Here is a 19,491-nt window from a genome sequence, read left to right as displayed (position 1 = left end):
TCGTTTTCTTGCAGTTGTATATATTGGGTGAACTGCGTTGGAGTGATTGTGATTTCAGCCACCTCTGAAAGCTGTGAGGCTATATTAAATTCCATTTGTGGTAGTCACAGCAGTACAAACGAATATCTACTTCCAGTAGCAGTGTTACTTGTTACTGCAGGTAATAAACAGACCTCTACGGCCATGCTGGTAAACAAAAATGACTTCAATGACAAAAAAGTTTACATATTATTTCAAGTAATTTCGATGAACTGAACTTTTAACATCAGTTACTGTTTTATTTATTTATTTTATACAGTGATTGAAAGAAAAAGAAAATCAGCATCTCATTGTCCGGACATTCAAATCTACACAAAAAGTGTCCTTTGTCTCGCTTCCTTCCTGACTATAGCTTTCTCTCTCACTGTGATTAGCAGATGGTGTTATATAAGTGCCTTTCAGACTCACCCACACAACTGCAGCGATTCATCTCTCTTCACTCAGATTTAAAAAAAGGAAAAAGCAGGGAGTGGGGTGTGATGATGGATGCTGAGCTGATGGAGAGGGGAGAAACAGGCAAAGAGAGAGAGAGACAGGGGCACACGTGGGGGACACGAAGTTTGATGCCTTTAATTAGTGTTTTTACATGCCCAGGCGGATGAAGATGAAGGTGCCAGCGGTGCAGCGGCCGCCTCCATCAGTGGCTTTCAGAGTGCAAAAGATGATGGATAATGATGAATGATTAATAGATAGCTGGTTTCTCTTTTGACTGCTTCAGCACTGTTCAAGTCTGCACCACTTCCCTCTGGGATTTTTAATCTAATCCAATCTATGGACACCACAGAAAAGTAAAGCGTCCCCTCAGCAAGCGGCGTACATTTACATTCGGCTATGACGATGAGGGTGAGAGGGAACGTGTGGATATTTGTCATGTGCTTCATGTTTCACTTCACTTTGAATGGCCTGCAGTTTATGGGTGTAGCTGGCGTTCAGCGGCTCATCTTTATTATCTGTAATTACCATAGTGTAAAAAATTGGTTTAGTGCTGATTAGAGCCTCTTATCTCTATACCACATGACGGTTTCATTATTTTCATGGTAAATTATTCTGAATTTCTTCTTCCGGCTACAGCAAATTGTGAAGTTTTTTTTTCTTGCTATGAATGTGTGTGCTCCTCTGTAGATGAAGACCCAGATAGTGCTGTGGACGACAGAGACAGCGACTACCGCAGTGAAACCAGTAACAGCATCCCCCCTCCCTACTACAGCACATCCCAACCCAACGCCTCTGTCCACCAGTATCCTATCAGCCACCAGCACCGCAACTCCAGAAGCTTCTCTTACCCTCGCTCTGGCAACAGCCATGACCTCGACTACCACCATCAGAGGACTGTCAGGTGTGTTTCTGCTTTGGTGTAGGTGTGTCTGTCCCAACAGTACCATGGCTGGCAGATTAGATGTGATGTTTAGTTCAGCTATAACCAATTTTGTCGCAGACGTTTTGATCTTCTATAGTAAGAAAAGGCACAGGGGATATTAAAAAAAAGTATTTTTCCAGGTGCCTCAATAAGCCACGACAATATGATAATGGCCTGCATGAATAATACCTGGCACCTAAGGGGAAATCAGCCATGAACCATTCATTAATTCATGTCCGCCTGTGCTTTTCCTGCTGTGACAAGTCAGAAAGTCCTGTTAATGACTCAGTACAGTTAATGAAATTGTGCAGTGTCTTTGGTGCACATGCAAGCCTTTCATTGTTATTTCAGACAAAAAGCTGCATCTGTTTCAGAGTTGTTTACAACACTGTTAGACCTCTCAACATTTACATATCTTCCACAGAGTTAGAATGAAAATATACATTCATCCAGGCTCTGCTTTATGAATTATTCAGGTGGCAATCTCATGGTCAATACTGCACATAAGATTAGCTGTCTCTGTGAGTGTATTGGACAGGGCAACCTCCTCACATCCCCGCACATCCTTCTTCATCTCTTCCTCCCAGCTCTCTGCACTCGCTCCCTCTCTTCACTTCTGTTTTGTCACCGTGCTCACCATCCCTCCTCTCTTCACCGTCTGCCTCTCCCTCATTCATCCTTTTTCTTCTCTGTGCCTCTATTTTGTTTTTAATAACCCCATTCATCAAATAGCATGAATAAGTTTTCCCCGTTTGTTGCATTTCTTGATGCTTTTTTCTTTTTTCCTTTGTCAGCTTTCTCTGGGCCTCTTACCTTTCTGTTCTGCTCTATTTCTTGCTGCTTGTCTGGTACTCTTGTATCCCTGGTGCTTTTCATTGATTAGCCATCAGCATTATTTCAGGCAGCCTCAAGACATGTAGAAAAGGTATTTTGTTGAGCTGTCTAGCAGTGTATCGGCCATAAAGGGCTCTAATACAGTGCTCTATAAGCATTTTTAAGATAATAGTTCATAGAGGGACGGTAAACCATTTATTCTACATATGCCTAGATACTCACTAATATACATGTAATAATAGCATAAATTATAGTGTATGTATGTTTATTATAAAACTGTCAACCTTTTCTTAGTACCTTGGGTACTCTCCAGGCAATGCTGTCTTGCATTTTTATATTTTTCTCTTCTCTTCTCTTCTCTTCTCTTCTCTTCTCTTCTCTTCTCTTCTCTCCTCTCCTCTCCTCTCCTCTCCTCTCCTCTCCTCTCCTCTCCTCTTCTCTTCTCTTCTCTTCTCTTCTCGTTTCCTACCTCCAGTCCCACTGGGAGCTATGCATCATCTGCAGAGCTCAGCCGGTGCAGCAGTCAGCTGAGCGAGGAAGACTATGGTGGTGAGTACGGGGAGAGGGACCTTTACGATGAGAATGACTCCTACCATTCCTGTCACTCCTCCGTTAGCTATAGTAAAGGCTCTCCAGACTGGGACCCTGATGAGACTCAGGGGGCGTACAGCGATGAAGGTGGCTACAGCAAAGATGGAGGAGAAGAGGCTGCTCTGTATGAGGAGGATGACGGAGGACTGTTGTATGAAGGAGAAGAGGAAGGCCTCTATGAGGATGAGGAGATGATGTATGATGATGAGGATTTGTACAATTTGGATAGGACCCTCAGTGAGGACATGGAACCTCCCTTCACTCCCACTCCAACCTCAACTGCCCCTCCAGCACTTGATGTACCCAACTCCAGGCCCCCTCTAGAGAAGCAAAACTCCCTGCACCAACAGCAGCCTCCTGCTCAACCCTCTAACCAGTCCAACCAGGCTCATTCTGCTGGTATGGCACCAACAACACAGCCCCCTTCTGGTCAACAAACAGCCCAACCGCCCAAACAACCCCAGACCCAAACACAACCCCAGCCGCAGCCAGCTCCTTCTGCTACGTCCTTCTTCTCCATGGCCAAACCTCTAACAGCTGCTGTCACAGGATTGGCTTCCAGTTTCCTGTCTTCTGTCCCCACAGCCCAGCCAGCTCAGTCTCACCCTTCACCTTCAGCTGTATCTCAGCAAAACCATTCTGCTGCAGCTAACTCTGTCCCTCCATCTCACCCAGCCACTTTGGCTAACTCAGCCCCTGCTGCGTCCCAGCCCCCTTCCAAAGCAATGGGCCCTTCATCTGAGCAAACCCCATCTAATCTCAATGATCTGGCGACCCAGTCAATGTCATTTGAAGACCAGGCTCCCATGGTTGAGGAGGAACCATGGCTAGAGCAGGAAACAATGCTGGAGAAGGAGGCCAGAACTCCTCCCGCACAGAATGAAGAGATGATTCCCATTGAGCAGAAAGAGGAGAATTTTGAAGAAAGCAGACCCATGACCCCAGATGAGGAAAAAGAGATGCCACCTGAGAGGTAGGATTGAAGGTTGAATGGAAATAAGATCAATTCACGGAATCAACAAAAAATTCAGCTGAAAACAACCTTTTTTCAGCGGAAAAAAGTCCAAAAAATGTTGTTGTTTTTTCTTTTAGTCCTCCAGTAACAGAGGAGCCCAAAGAGCCAGTTGATCCAGCAGTTAGAGCCAAAGAGAACTGGCACAGACTCTACAACAAGGTCTTAGAACAACTCCGGGAGGTAAGTGCACCATTTACTCCCAGTCTCAGCTCTGACCGAGCCACACCCTTCCAGCCTCACTGCAACAGTCCACTCAACTGAGCTGTGTGCCTGATTCAGCTCCACCCAGTGATATCAAAAATACACCTCAGTTCCAGGGACTCTAAAGTGTCTACCAGGTCTTTGAAATATGTATGCGCTATGCATTATTTATGTGCAGAGGCAGGGTACATACACTACCTTCTTGAGTTCTGTTTTGATAGTGTTTTATGCAGACTTAATGTGTTTCATATTCTATAATTGATACCTTTTTGGCTTCCTTAAAAATAAAAATACTTGGCAGGGAGCAAACTTTATATTTTAGCCTGGGTGCAGCTCCACACCACTGCTTGACAAGAACTGCATGGCCTAGCCAGATACATTAAGTTTTGCTTGGTCGGTTTTCACTTGCATATTTTATTTATATATTATGTTGCTGTTCATTGCGTTTGAATTCAGTTGTGCAGAGAAATAATCACTTGCTTCGATGTTTATTTTGATGTGTGTTGCATTATGTTTTTGTACATTTGGCTTCCTTCCCCTCTCTTTATTTTGATTTTTTTTGTTTGTTTGTGCCAACACGCTTTGTTTTCTTTCCAGTTTCATGTCATTGCCATAGTGACACTCACATGCACTTTGCTCGGCCATCATTGGAGCATGCTGACAGGTAGGTACAGCCTGAACGTGTTGCTTGAAAGACAGAAGGAAATGCGTCCTGCTGCATATCTATATAAACAGCCACCTTCGCTTCGTTCATTCATTTTTCTCAACAATTTGACCTTTTTTTGTTGTATCTTTCAAGAGCTGAGCAGTTTGCATATGTGACATAAATTAATTGGCTTTCCAGAAACACCTTTGAATTGAAAGTTTACATAAATAAGAGTACTTTGCATAGCTCCATAATCCATAGTTATTTATTGAATAAGTGGTTCTTTTGGTTCTAAATTCTGCTGCCTATAGAGTAAATGCCTTTGTAAATGCCATTATCTTTGTTTCACAGCTGTACAAAGAGCACACTAACTCTGTAATTTCTCTGACCCACCCTCCTTCAAACAGTGATACAATAATTCAAAATGGGATGGGGTTTAAATGTGAAGATTTTAATAGAGCACTTTCATAATCAGATAACTTTCATTATGGTGATGCAGCTGTATTCATGCAGCATATTAAAGGATAAGAAAACCCTGTAGGGACAAACTTCAGATGTCTTTTTTCTTCTTTGACATTCCTCCTCTTTCTCTCTCAGGCTCGAGGAGAGACGTCCAACTCACTGTGGTTTGGTAAAGGAGGGTGAGTCGTTTATGTTCTCTTACATGACGTTACATCAGACAGTGTTTCAGTTAGGTCAAATAATATATCAGCAATTTTACAAAGTACATGAGAAATTTGAAATATTATATAACTTTTTACAGGTAATAACTGTTTCCTTTCCTTTGAAATACCTAGACATTAAAGTGAAGCCACTCCATAACATTAACACTGTCTGAACCCTGAAATGTACAGTACATTGGCAAATATTGTTTATTTTTCCACAAAATTACCAAAAAATTATGCAGTAATAAAAATTACTAACAGAATAATTTGTCTCTTTTCCTATAAATTTTCTTACACACTACTTAAATTTACTCACAATATAATTGTTTCTTTGTTTCCTGACATGTTAGCCCTGTTATTCTAGTAAATTTACCCTTTAAGTATTTGTAGGTAAATATAATTATTTTGTCATTTCAAGTAAAGTACATTGAAATTCCATTTAATTACTTGGGAAATATGACAGAGTGTTACCTCAAGTACAATTAAAGTTATCCTCAGTTCATTGCTGAAAGAATCCTTTAGTGTTTTAGATTGACAATCCTTTTTTTTAGCCCAGAAATGTTTTGTTCTGTTTTATTGAGGCTCATTCAGCTTGTGGCATTAAGCCAGTAAGCACTGAACAGCTCTGGGCTGCCCTGACTTGGCTGGTAGGTCGTTTGTAGATGAGGGAGACATCAGAGCTCAACTGAAGCTTCATGCTGAAGAAATGCTATGTTAGCCAATTAGAAACCCAGCAGTTAATGTGTGGTGTGTGGAGTGTCATGCCCACTATTTTATACAAGCAGCCGCTGTAATTAAACTCCCCAATCAAGTCCTTGAGAAGTCCTTGACTGAGCATTAAAAGGGACTGAGATAAATCCATCACCCTCTTTGTTCCAAATCTCAAATTTATAGTAAAGGATTTTGATTATAAAAATATAAATACTGATGATTATATGCATAAAAATTTTACTGTTTATTGTTTAACTTACAGAATGGGAGGTGCACTATACAGTATTGACAGCATGCCCGACCTTCGTAAGAGAAAAGCCATTCCTCTAGTCAGAGATCTGGTGAGAACATTAACACACACATGCACAAACACGTGGACACACACATGTAATAAACCGAACACTAAGAATCATTTTTGTGTAGACACAATTGATTTCTGTCTACGATCTTTCCTCTGTCATTGATTCACTGTCTTTTATTTTGCGTTGTAGTTAGTTTTTCTTCCTCTTACCTTATGCATGATTGAACTTCTACTTTTCTAGTTCACCTTTTTTATAATCAAAAGTAAATTTACTCCACCTGTAGCCAGTTTGATTGCTGTGCTTGATTTGCTGATAAATGCTGCATAGCAGTAAATAAGAGTTTAGGAAACATACTTGTACACACACAGATCATTTAGATTCTGATAGCTCACTGTTTTAATATCCCTAACTTTCCTCACATCTGTTTTTGTCTCCTTCCACTCTGCTTCTGTGTTTAATCATTGCCTGATATCTTTAGGCGATGGTAAGTGTATTTTATTCATCAAAGAAGTCAAATATTAGGATCTATGCAGTTGCTGCACACTTGAAAACATTCTTTTGTTTGCCGTCTCCTCCTCAGTCTCTGGTGCAGAACTCACGTAAAGCTGGAATCACCTCAGCCATGGCCTCCACTACTCTCGGCAATGAGGAGCTGGTGGGTTTTCCTCCACATGTTTCTTTGTCAGTTTTTTTTCAGGACCTTCAGAATTTAATAAATAGTTGGACTTAAACATATGTTTCTTTTCTGTGTGGCACTTGCAGAAGATTCATGTTTATAAAAAGACCCTGCAGGCTCTGATCTACCCCATCTCCTCCACTACACCACACAACTTTGAGGTGTGGACAGCCACCACTCCCACCTATTGCTATGAATGTGAGGGACTACTCTGGGGCATCGCACGTCAAGGCATGCGCTGCTCAGAGTGCGGTGTCAAATGCCACGAAAAGTGCCAGGATCTGCTGAATGCCGACTGTCTGCAGAGTAAGGCCACACAGATTTTGGCACTTGTGCGGACAGGCATAAAACATACACATCTTTCTATTGCGCATCTGCACACACCCAAACTGTTTTAGCTCCTCCTGTGTATCCTTCTGCCCGATTGACATCCCATTATTCTTGTCCTCTGTCCACTCTCACATTCTCCTCCCTCTTCCTTTCCAATTTATCTCCTGAGTAATGTGCTGTCATACCCCTGCCCTTTTTCGCTTTCCCTTCTACCCATAGGCTTTGCATCCATACTGCTTTGTCTAATTTAGTTTCACAAAGAGTGACTTATCCAGTTCCCATCCTCATCTTAGAGTCAGTCTAGGTGATGCATAATTAATTTCTTCCGAGTCCAAAGATTCTTGTAAGATCTTGATCCTGGAAACATGTGTTGATCTTTTTACAGTTACTTGACTATCTTGTTTTTCCCGAGTAGATCAATGGTTAAGTGGAGTCAGTCTCTGTCATTGTTTGAGGGAATTTAGGGGTTTGACTCCTGGCCAAGAAATGTCTTTCTAAATTGATCTGATGCTATCTTAACTTGGTGCCCAGTTTTAAGGAAATACATTGCAGTGACTCAGATATATTCCCTTCCCAACATATTCACACTATCAGCTATTCGTTGTGCATCCCTTCATTCATTTTTTTTCCTGTCTATTCAGGAGCTGCAGAGAAGAGCTCCAAGCATGGCGCAGAGGACCGGACCCAGAACATCATCATGGTCCTAAAGGATCGCATGAAGATCAGAGAGAGGAATAAGCCAGAGATCTTCGAGCTAATCCAGGAAGTGTTTGCCCTCGACAAAGCAATGCATGGCACGCAAATGAAACAGATCAAGCAAAGTGTGCTTGATGGGACTTCCAAATGGTCAGCTAAAATCAGCATCACAGGTACAATTGAATATACATTTATATATTTACCTGAAATAATTGTTGAAGGATAGTGGGACACATGTTTGGAGATGTAAAGCCCATAGATGCAAGTTTGATTTTTATTTTCAAAAGCTGTTTTTTCTTTTTCTTTCTTTTGTAAGAGAAAATATGAAAATATGTTTTTATACATTTACCTTTGTCTCTCGCCTCTTGCTCAGTGGCGTGTGCCCAGGGCCTTCAGGCTAAAGACAAAACAGGCTCCAGCGACCCTTATGTAACTGTTCAAGTTGGAAAAACCAAGAAGAGGACAAAGACCATCTATGGTAACCTCAACCCTGTGTGGGAAGAGAGCTTCCACTTGTGAGTCCACTAAAAAGCCTATCATAAAAGTTTGAAATGCAAATGATATCTTATTAAAAGTTGTTGAAAATTTAATTTTTATGGTTTGTTTTTATGTCTAAGGCCCACGCAGTAGTTGTAGTTTATTTGGACTAATTTCCCTTTCTGTATTACAGTTGTCAACTTTTTATGTTTTCCACCCGTTTGTCCCCCTTCTTCATCCAGTGAATGCCACAACTCATCTGACCGCATCAAGGTCCGTGTGTGGGATGAAGACGATGACATCAAGTCTCGCGTGAAACAGAGGTTCAAACGTGAGAGTGATGACTTCCTGGGTCAAACCATCATCGAAGTCCGCACTCTGAGCGGGGAGATGGACGTCTGGTACAACCTAGGTGAGTTTTTGTGGGACAGGAGAAGAGGCTGAAAAGGGGATAGTGAGTTAGAGATGAATGAGAAGATCAACAAGTCAGTAAGAAATAACAGATAATTGAAGTGCTTGTCTGTTGTAGATAGGAGAAATTTTAGCCAACTAAGGGGACATTTCTTACTTTCTCGTGACAGACAAGAGAACAGATAAGTCTGCTGTGTCTGGAGCAATTCGGATGCACATAAGTGTGGAGATCAAAGGAGAGGAGACGGTGGCTCCTTACCATGTCCAGTACACCTGTCTGCATGAGGTCAGTCTGCACAGACATGTGGTGGAAATCCTTTAACCTCCTAGGACTTGGCGTCCACATATGTGGACATCATATTTTGGGTTATTTAGACCAAAATACTCTTTGAGAGTATCCACTTATGAGGACATTATACTGCTACTGTTCTATCAAAATTTTAAACGAATATCCTCATATTTGGCTCTTATTTTTCTTAAAAACAAAAATAAGGTTAAAAAAAAATCTGGTAATTCTTTGTTTTTACATTCATTGGGCCCCAATATGACTAAATATCAAAGAGAAATTAAAAATGCATACCGTGGAAGAGTTCGGGTCTTAGGAGGTCTTTTCGGAATATTTTAATTATTTATTATATCAGATCCAGTCAGTTTACTTGTGGATGTCACACAGTTTACACAGACATAAATGGGCACATTTAGGTTTAATACTATCATTTTATCCTGCTAATTGCTATTTAACTGCCAGTGATAATGTAAACATTTTTATAGCTTAGTACATAAAATCGCCCTTACTTCCTCTTTGTATTTGTTCAGCATTTGTTCCAGTACACAACTGAGGAGCAAAACAGCGGTGTGGTAAAGATTCCTGACGCCAAAGGAGATGATGCCTGGAAGGTGTACTTTGATGAAACGGCTCAGGAGATCGTTGATGAGTTTGCCATGAGATATGGAGTGGAGTCCATCTACCAGGCCATGACGTTAGTATCCCAAACAGATCCACGAGAGCCAAATTTAAATGTTTGAAACGTGAAGCGCTGACGTGCTAATAAATGGTTTCATGAAGCACACAGTGCATCTAAATCTTGACCACACAGTGTATTTTCTTACCGTGCAATGCAGGAATATGAGATGAGATGAGAAGTAAATGTACTAAATCTTTGCCTTTTTGCCACATCCACCCCACAGCCACTTTGCCTGCTTGTCATCGAAGTACATGTGCCCAGGAGTGCCAGCCGTGATGAGCACACTACTCGCCAACATCAATGCTTACTACGCCCACACTACCCAGTCCTCCAACAATGTTTCAGCCTCAGACAGATTTGCTGCATCAAACTTTGGAGTGAGTCCCTGAAAGATTTTGTCCTTTCTTATATGTGACTATACGCACATGGGACAATTTATTAGGTACACCTTGCTAGTACCAGTTTTGACATCGTTTTACCTTCATAACTGCTTTAATTTGTCATGGCACAAATTCAGCAGTGTACTGGCAACATTCCTCAGAGATTTTGGTCCATACATAATAATGATGCTATCTGTTGACTGTGGAAGCCATCTGAGTGCAGTGAACTCATTATCATGTTAAGAAACCAGTTTGAGATGATCTGAGCTTTGCGACACGGTGCGCAGTTAACCAGATAACCAGAAAAGGATGGTTATGCTGAGCAACAGTACTTGGATAGGCTGTGGTGTTTAAATTAAATTCAGTTGGCAGGAGGACGCCAGAGTGTACCAAGAAAATGTCACCCACACCATTACACCTCCACCAACAGCCCAAACCGTTGATAAAGGCAGGATGGATCCATGCTTTCAAGTTGTTTACACCAAATTCTGACACTATCATCTGAATGTTGCAGCAGAAATAAGGTCTCCTCAGACCAGACAGTGTTTTTTCAGCCTCTGATTGTCCAATTTTGGTGAGTTTGTGTGAACTGTAGTTTCAGTTTCCTGTTCGTAGCTGACAGGAGAGCCACCCGATGCTATCTTCTGCTGCCGCAGCCCATCTGCTTCGAGGCTCAACATGTTGTGTTTTCAGACATGCTTTTCTGTGGAAAATTTGTTTATTTGAGTCACTGTGGCCTTCCTATCAACTCAAAGCGGGCTGCTCATTCCCCTCCAACGTCTGGGATCAGTAAGGCGTTTTCATCCAGAAAACTGCTTTTATACCATTCTCTGTACACCCTGGAGATGGTTGTGTGGGAAAATCCCAGTAGTATTGGCTGATTAGATATTTGGGTTAACAAGCAGTTGAACAGGTGTACCTAACAAAGTGGCCAGTGAGTATATAGTGTAAGAGGAATTATATGATAATTTAAAAATCCTATGAGAAATAAGATAGTATCTCGCTTAAACAGCCTAAAAAAGGACGTTAAATGTGTCGCTGCCTACTTTGTTAAACTTGTAATGAGCTGAACATCATCAGATCCATCTTAACTTTGTTTAGTCAAATGGTTGCAAATAATCCTCCAGTCGTGTTACGTTCTTGCATTTTTTTTTCTGCATCTTTTCCTTTGTAGAAGGAGAGGTTTGTCAAACTGCTGGATCAGCTGCACAACTCCCTGAGAATTGACTTGTCCATGTATCGGGTAATTACTTCTCTTATTTCTTTTCGAAAATGTGCTGAACAGTTTCTTTCTTAATTACACGCAGCTTACATAGTATCACAAGTGTTCCTGTTTGTCAGTCTCTTACTCCTGATTTTCTGAGTGCATGGCTTGTTTAAATAAGAAATAGCATGCTTTTAAGCTACTTTGACATGTTATATTTTTTAATTTGTTCTGTTTGCGTTTTCAGAATAACTTCCCTGCCAGCAGTCCCGAAAGACTGCAAGACCTCAAGTCTACTGTTGACCTTTTGACTAGTATCACTTTTTTTAGGATGAAGGTAAGAATTTTCTTTTCTTTTTTCTTTTCTCTTTTTTTTCCTTCTAAACACGTTAGAAAAATGTCAGTACTTTCTAGAAGCAGCCTGAGGCACGAACTGAGAATCAGCCTAATCAGCATAACCCTACATAAACTTAAGCTATTAGCATGAAGCACTGTAATATGTGTGCGTGTGCTCATTTTTGTGTGGCTGCTACTGTTCCCAGTGAGAAAACCCTCCTGATGACGCTGTGTGTGCCTGGTAAATGCTTTGAGGTGTTTTCAGTTCAGCAATATGCTCTTTAATATTTTTTGTTTTCAGGTCCAGGAGCTGCAGAGTCCCCCAAGGGCAAGTCAGGTGGTTAAGGATTGTGTAAAAGCCTGTCTCAACTCCACCTACGAATACATTTTCAACAACTGCCATGACCTCTACAACAGGGAATATCAGACAGACCCTGTGAGTGTGCCTCTGTTTTTGTGTACAGATGCTGCTGTTGCAGTTTTAGGGCCTTTACAGTGAAAAAAACCTTTCTCATTTCAGTCAAAAGCTGTCCCTCCAGATGAGCAGGGTCCCAGCGTCAAGAACCTGGACTTCTGGTCGAAACTCATCACCCTTATTGTGTCCATCATAGAGGAGGACAAAAACTCGTACACTCCTTGCCTTAATCAGTGAGTGTGTGCTTATAAGATTTGTAGTTATTATACACAGGCAATGCTGAAATATCAAGGCTAGTTTATGAAAGGCAGTCTACACGATGCATAATTCTTTTCGTCTGAGTCCAAAGATTCTTGTAAGGACTGACTAGTCTATGAAAGGCTTTATTATTTAATGGGTGGTGGGTTTGATGGAACAAAAATGAACAAAAAGGGAAACAGAAGTTGTTATGACACACAAATAGCATCCTTTCAGCACAAAATCCAAAGAGGGCACAATGTCTAAGAAATCAAACAGCTGTACAGTATCAACTCTATTATGTAACTGTGCTTGCAGCAGTCCCTTAGTTTATGTTCATAAAATAACTCCTGCAGCTTTGCTGGTTGTGTATTTTTAATGTTTTAGTACAAATTTAAACAAACCCATAGCTTTTTTTGGAGGAAGAAAACTGAGAATAATAGTATCTTGATAATTTCATATTCTCTCTGTGGTGGATTTCTCTCTGCTGGCAGCTGAAAACATGCTGTGAAAGCACTGATGGAGTTACACTAGAAAGAGCCTGGGCTGCCTTGTTAAATAATACAGCACCAATACTGAATATGGAGCTGGATTTAGTCCTGAGTACTGTGATGTCTCCTTCAGGTTTCCCCAGGAACTCAATGTGGGCAAGATCAGCGCTGAAGTCATGTGGAACATGTTTGCACAAGATATGAAGTACGCTATGGAGGGTAAGTGTTCAGGGTGATGAGATGGGAGTGATGGGCTTTTTTTATTTTGGAAATTTTGCGTGTAATTTTCCTCACCCGTTCTTCCACTTTGATATTCAGAGCATGAGAAGCAACGCCTGTGCAAAAGTGCAGATTATATGAATTTGCACTTCAAGGTGAAGTGGCTCTATAATGAGTACTGCAAAGAACTTCCCACTTTCCAGAAGCACGTACCTGAATATCCAGCGTGAGTATTTTTCTATAGCACCACATGCTTTTCCTGAAACATTTACCACCGTGGCATAAAGATTTATGTTGCCCTTTGTCATTCTGTGTTGTGCAGCTGGTTTGAGCCATTTGTCATCATGTGGTTGGACGAGAATGAGGAAGTGTCCAGAGATTTTCTCCACGGGGCTCTCGAGAGGGACAAAAAAGATGGGGTAACTGTTTTCAGACATGATCTTAGGTTATGTATTATCAGATTTTCAGGTGTTGCTGTAGTTAAATCCTCATATGTATCTGTTTTAAATACTGACATATGCATAAAACTTCATAAGATTACACCCATGAGATGCAGTTTTATGCCTGCCTTATTTCTCATTTTAAGGAATAGTTAAACTTTTTTGAAACTACAAAATTATGGAGGAAAATGTTGAACAATCACATTCTGTTGAAACAGCAGCTGAATACATAGTAAAAACTTAAATGAGGCCTATCACCTGAAGGCAAATCCCCCCGAAAAATGTATTCATGCAATTTTCATGCAAATTCTGGAATTTCTCATCATCTCTCTGACTCAGTGCATCCCAAACTAAGACGAAAGGGTTGAATGCCTCAAGGGAGCCAATAATGGCTCGATATTGACTCAATACCAAAGTGAAAAAATGCCTCACTGCACCAGTTAGTGCACACATACACACACACACACACATAAGTACCATGAAGCATCTCACACCTTCAGTCTGGCTCACACCAAAAAGTCGATACAAAGCAGCTGAAGAGTCTCCCAGCTCATATGTCGGGGATCCTTTGGGTCCAATTACTGTCACCAGAGGCGGCTTCTGCTTTCCTGTGTCAGCAAAAAAAAACGATCCCCAGGCTCCGGCGCTTACCATAACATTATTCACTTCTTGGCTAATGGCCGGGCTGTTAATGAGGGACTTGTTTCCCATCATGCCCCTCTGATCGCCTTGATCACTCTGATCCAAAAGATTTTAGAAGAACTTTTTTTAAATGCCGTCACAGGAACCTGACCTCGGGGTGAGCTCCATTGTTCCAGATGTAAATTTCTCCCATTGGTGGCCATCAAGGGATTCGAGCCCTGTCTGTGTTAGTGTCAGTGCTCAGGTCAATTTGATGTAATGCTTCTAATACTTCTCCTGCTCTTTCTTGTTGATCAACAGTTCCAGGTAACGTCAGAGCACGCTCTGTTCTCCTGCTCAGTGGTGGACGTGTTCTCTCAGCTCAATCAGAGCTTTGAAATCATCCGTAAACTGGAGTGTCCTGACCCTCAGATCGTTGGAAACTACATGAAGAGATTTGCCAAGGTGACTTTCACCGACTAAATCTCTCACAGAGTGTTTCCCCACTGTCATATATGTCTAACTATTACTATTTTATTTTTTAGACGATTGGCAATGTCCTGCTGTCTTATGCTGACATCATAGCAAAGGACTTTCCAAATCATGTCAAGAAAGAGAAAGTGGTAAGCGTGGAAAAACTGTGGAGCTCGAACTGCATTTTATGTTCTACACTGATTGGTGTAAATGGTCAAGTTGATTAATTTGAACATAATAAACTGTTCCTCAGTGTAATAGCTGTGCCCAGGTTGCAGCTCTCAAAGTGAATTAGGGCTGTGTAATTAGCTGAATGTGATATAAGGTTGGGGAAACGTGGGCTGCACTCCCAGAGAGACTGGGAGCCCCTGGAGGTGCACTAATTACTGAAAACTCTTGCTTCTGCTACCCTGCATCAAAAGAGTGCTTTCACAGACAAGGCAATAAAAAAGTTGAGGCCTAACCTTGATTGATCACAATAAAAAGCCAGGAGCAGACAGAGGATGGGGATGGAGAGAGGCGGTGAAAGAGACAAAAGTGTGTGTAATGATTTTTCTCCTTCTCCCGTCAGCCATGTATCATAATCAATAACATCCAGCAGCTCAGAGTTCAGCTGGAGAAGATGTTTGAGGCCATGGGAGGCAAAGATGTGAGTTTCCAAACGGGCTGTTGTCATTTTGGTTGTTCTCATATGACCCGGCTGTTGCACTCAACACATCTGTCTTCTTCCAGCTCAATGTGGAGGCCAGCGACTTCCTGAAGGAGCTGCAGAACAAACTGAATAGTGTCATGGATGACCTCAGCCGCATCTTTGCTGTCAGGTGTGTGCGTCTGTTTGTCACCCAAAACCACAGTAGCTTTAACACACACTTAGAAAAATATTTGTGGCCCAAAAAAGCTGATTTTAAGTTATTCAATTACATTTAAATCTTTCATGTAATCTTGTTACATAAGTACAAAATGTTAAATTTTATGGAAAATAGTCAAATGAACTGTACTTGGCTGGTATACACTTGGTTTATACCAAGTATATTTTCCTTAATGATTAATAATCTGAATAAATGATTTTTTGATTTTCTTTTTTTTTCAGTTACATTTTATTCAAAATTATTCCATCATGTTCGTGGGGGCAAAGAATAATTTTTTGAGTCCATTTCATTTGAATATTTCCACACGATGATATAGTTTCCAGCCGCAGATCGAGGATAACGTGAGGCAAATGGGGGACATCCTAGCCCAGGTCAAAGGTCAGACTGTCCCAGCAAATGGCAGCGTAGTGCAGGAAGCTGACAATGTCCTGCAACCCATCATGGACTTCCTGGACAGCAAGTAAGTGTCTCTCCATGGACCATCAATAAAGTTTAAAAAAACAACTTAAATTTGTCTCAAGAGTTGGGATCAAATGTTGAGATTTCTTGACCTTACCTAGAAAAACAGAAAAAGATACTTTTTATTGATTTTTTTTTTTTTTTTTAAATGGCCACATTTTCAGTTGCTGCTTTTTCTATGAAAAATTCCAATATTTTGCACAATAAGCATTTTATAGAAAAAAAAAGGATTGCCATGAAACCAAAAAAAGTTTTGCTCCAAGTCCAACAATGCCACTGCTAACAAAAAAAACAAATAGATACTTTTATTTTGAAAAACCCTAGCCAAAAGTCTCAAACAAGGGTCATGTCAATTTTTTCCCTGTGGCTGTATCTGATGATCAAAATGAATGAAAAGAAATTACACCCATGACTGAAATCATGTTTTAAGCTGTTATAGTGTTATAGTGTGTGTTAAGAGATTCTGTGTTCTTTGTGTTTTAGCTTATCACTGTTTGCTAAGATCTGTGAGAAAACGGTCCTGAAGAGAGTGCTAAAGGAGCTGTGGAAGCTGGTGATGAACACGATGGAAAAAACAATCGTGCTTCCGACCCTTACTGACCAGACGGTACGTGTTTAAAAAACAAGACAGCCGCCCCCCGGATATTTTCACCCTTTTCCTCTTTAGTGTTTTGGTTTGCTGCGTTACCCTGGATTTGTACATTAACCCATCTATCCTGCCGTTTTTCTTGTTCATCCTTTCATAGGTGATTGTAAGTATATGTGCAGCCTTTTTAAGCATGAAGAAACACTCTTCTTTTTTTAAACAGGGATCTTAACTTCACTCTTCATAGCCTTTGTCACTTTTTCTATGTGGATACAGTGCATCAGTTCAAAAACTCAGTTCAGATGGCAGCACAGTGCACCAGAGGCAGCGTTACGTGACAATGAGTCCCTGCAGTACTGCTGACTGCACACTTAAGCACTTAAACTATAATCCTCCTTGCTGTTGAGAACTTTCCAAAGATGTAACCTTTTTGCTTTATTTGTTTAGAAGGTAATTTTCACTCAAATCAACGTTACTAAAGTGCATAAACCAGCATAAAACTTGGAGTTTGCTCACCTGTCACCTTGCAAATCTTCCTCACTGGCACATCTCAGAAAACTCCACTTGTTTCTTTTATCCACTCACTCTGCGCCACCTGGTCTTTGTGTCTCTCCTCGACAGGGAACTCAGATGATCTTCAATGCTGCAAAGGAGTTGGGACAGCTTTCAAAGCTGAAGGTGATTAAAAATAGATGAGTGGAACAAGAACATGTCTAAAAAATTGTGTTTATTGAATGTCAGCAGTACAGAATAACTCCTCTCTCCCTGTCCTGCAGGAACACATGGGCCGAGAGGAGGCCAAGGCTCTGACTCCTAAGCAGTGTGCAGTAATAGAGCTAGCGCTGGACACCATTAAGGTATGAGGAGGTGATCACATGGTTTTTAGGCAGCACACATTATAGAATCTCCCTACTTACTATGGACACTGTGATCATACATGAGACTTGTCTTTAAATCAATAGAAAAAAGAAGTATTCTCCATTCTTAATCAACCCACCTTAATTGTGACTCTTAATCACTGTTGCATCTGCCAGGTTTGCTTGCATACTGACACCCCTGATGTACGCTACAAGGCAGTTTAGTCGCACTCGCTCACATTACACGCTCTGCTTAGAGCTCGCTGTGTCTGCCGTCTATCTGCCATTTGGTTATCCTCAATAAGCGTGTCATGTCACATCTGTTACACAGCAATACTTCCATGCCGGCGGTGTGGGCCTGAAGAAAACGTTTCTGGAAAAGAGTCCGGATCTGCAGTCTCTGCGCTACGCCCTGTCTCTATACACGCAGGCCACAGACAAACTCATCAGGAAGTTTGTCCTCTCACAGAGCGCTCAGGGTACGACTTCAATCTGAGTCACACACACACGGTCACAAAGTAGCTTCAAACAATTTCACACAAATAAGCTTTCAGATCTTCTCAAAGCGCTCAGCTGCTTATTCTTTGTTACTGTGGTTTATGGAATTAAACAGGATTATGGGATTAAAAAGAATGACTTGCTTACAGTACAGAAAATGCTTAATTCACTGGTTGAGTGAGTTATGGTAGAAAAACTGCAAATTACTCTTTGCCTTTGCTTGTTTTAGATACAAAGTCTATAAGTTTAAAAGCCTGAAGATGGTTTGTAGGTCAGAGACATGTTTCTGGACACCTTGCTGAGGGATACCTAATCCTTTAGGTGTCAGACACATCAGCCAGAACCACTTCTATAAACTGTTGGGTTGGAAAATGATATTCATGTGCAGATGTACTAGTGTGAGCTTGTTCTTTTAATATTAACTTCCTTTCATTTCCCCTCAGTCCATGGAGGAAAAGGGACCAGGTACACAGCGAACGAAGACACACCACCAGAAAAAGGTACAAGTCTGCAGTGTTATGTAACGTCTGCATGTCCCCCAGGGCAAACCTGCAGCACTCAAGCTTCTGCTCAGATACATTTGTGATCAAACTGTCAGGAACCCAAGATAACCTGACTGCGAGCAGTGTTCGCTTTGGGCACAGCTCAGATCTCACTCTGCTCCCTCTTCTTTCTTTTTTTTTGCTCTTTTCTTGATTAATGTACATGCCCAGTTATGAAAGATGTAGCCTGCTACATTACAGTATGCATACCCTGCCTGCTGCATGAGACACAGAAACATGATATTTAAGACAGCAGTGGTAGTTAATTAAAAGCAGTGTTTGTCCCATCTGTGTTTTAGTTTCCTTTCATATTAATCTTTAACAAATTAAGATTTCTCACTGCATTAGAGTTTGCCATTTTCTTTGCATTACAGCTCGCATAAAAGCCACTTTACCCGGCCACCAGATTATCTCAGACAACTCCTGCCTGCATGCGCACGTTTGCGCATGTGTGTAACATCTGCATGTTTAAATATAGTTCACAGTCTGCTGATACATTACAATTCTTGAAGTCATACATCTCAACTGTGCTACATCAGGGTCTGCAGAAAACACAAGTTCACAGCCATGGAAAGATAAAGTAGGGGCACAGTTGCCTGTCATCCACTAACAGAGCGTGTCTTTGCAGCGTCTGGAGTGGATGCAGTCGGTGAGGTGGTCATGAATGTGGACATTTTACCCCAGCCTAATGGAGAACACAAGATCAGTGTGAAAGGTAAAAATAGCAGAGCAGCTTTTGCTGTTGTGTCTTCTGTCACCTTCTTTTGTTTTTTCACTTAAAGCTGTTCAGTCGGCAGAAATGTGAAGAAGGCAGAAAAACAAACAGCCCCTCCCACCAGACTAGTACAGCCATCTGCATCATGGCAGAATTCAAACCCTGCTCTTTCAGGTGGAAGCTGCTCAAATGCTCAAAGAAGGGTGTCAAACATAAGGTCTAGGGGCCAGAA

At 41.3% G+C, this 19,491-nt stretch overlaps 1 protein-coding gene across 2 annotated transcripts in view; it reads left to right on the top strand.

Annotated features, from left to right (window-relative positions):
- LOC146497900 (protein unc-13 homolog A-like) overlaps positions 1-19,491 on the top strand; it is a 33,015-nt gene that overhangs the window by 10,852 nt on the left and 2,672 nt on the right. The window contains exons 9-39 of one of the 2 annotated variants that reach the window (XM_085139649.1): positions 1,162-1,375; positions 2,706-3,794; positions 3,914-4,016; positions 5,281-5,324; positions 6,322-6,400; positions 6,942-7,016; positions 7,124-7,343; positions 8,009-8,236; positions 8,437-8,578; positions 8,783-8,952; positions 9,122-9,237; positions 9,768-9,931; positions 10,140-10,293; positions 11,471-11,539; positions 11,748-11,837; positions 12,138-12,272; positions 12,357-12,484; positions 13,113-13,198; positions 13,298-13,424; positions 13,521-13,617; positions 14,581-14,724; positions 14,805-14,882; positions 15,305-15,382; positions 15,466-15,554; positions 15,919-16,062; positions 16,545-16,668; positions 17,269-17,325; positions 17,424-17,504; positions 17,836-17,983; positions 18,446-18,502; positions 19,173-19,259. In XM_085139649.1, the coding sequence (XP_084995775.1) occupies positions 1,162-1,375; positions 2,706-3,794; positions 3,914-4,016; positions 5,281-5,324; positions 6,322-6,400; positions 6,942-7,016; positions 7,124-7,343; positions 8,009-8,236; positions 8,437-8,578; positions 8,783-8,952; positions 9,122-9,237; positions 9,768-9,931; positions 10,140-10,293; positions 11,471-11,539; positions 11,748-11,837; positions 12,138-12,272; positions 12,357-12,484; positions 13,113-13,198; positions 13,298-13,424; positions 13,521-13,617; positions 14,581-14,724; positions 14,805-14,882; positions 15,305-15,382; positions 15,466-15,554; positions 15,919-16,062; positions 16,545-16,668; positions 17,269-17,325; positions 17,424-17,504; positions 17,836-17,983; positions 18,446-18,502; positions 19,173-19,259 (4,617 nt within the window). Of the gene's footprint in view, positions 1-1,161; positions 1,376-2,705; positions 3,795-3,913; positions 4,017-5,280; positions 5,325-6,321; positions 6,401-6,941; positions 7,017-7,123; positions 7,344-8,008; positions 8,237-8,436; positions 8,579-8,782; positions 8,953-9,121; positions 9,238-9,767; positions 9,932-10,139; positions 10,294-11,470; positions 11,540-11,747; positions 11,838-12,137; positions 12,273-12,356; positions 12,485-13,112; positions 13,199-13,297; positions 13,425-13,520; positions 13,618-14,580; positions 14,725-14,804; positions 14,883-15,304; positions 15,383-15,465; positions 15,555-15,918; positions 16,063-16,544; positions 16,675-17,268; positions 17,326-17,423; positions 17,505-17,835; positions 17,984-18,445; positions 18,503-19,172; positions 19,260-19,491 lie in introns of both variants that reach the window. The other variant, XM_085139648.1, reaches the window with a different exon arrangement.

The sequence above is a fragment of the Neolamprologus multifasciatus genome, chromosome 18 (assembly GCF_963576455.1).
Source record: "Neolamprologus multifasciatus chromosome 18, fNeoMul1.2, whole genome shotgun sequence".
Taxonomy (NCBI): Eukaryota; Metazoa; Chordata; class Actinopteri; order Cichliformes; family Cichlidae; genus Neolamprologus; species Neolamprologus multifasciatus.
The sequence above is the reverse complement of the archived record's forward strand: the minus strand, read 5'-3'. Positions and strand labels throughout refer to the sequence as shown.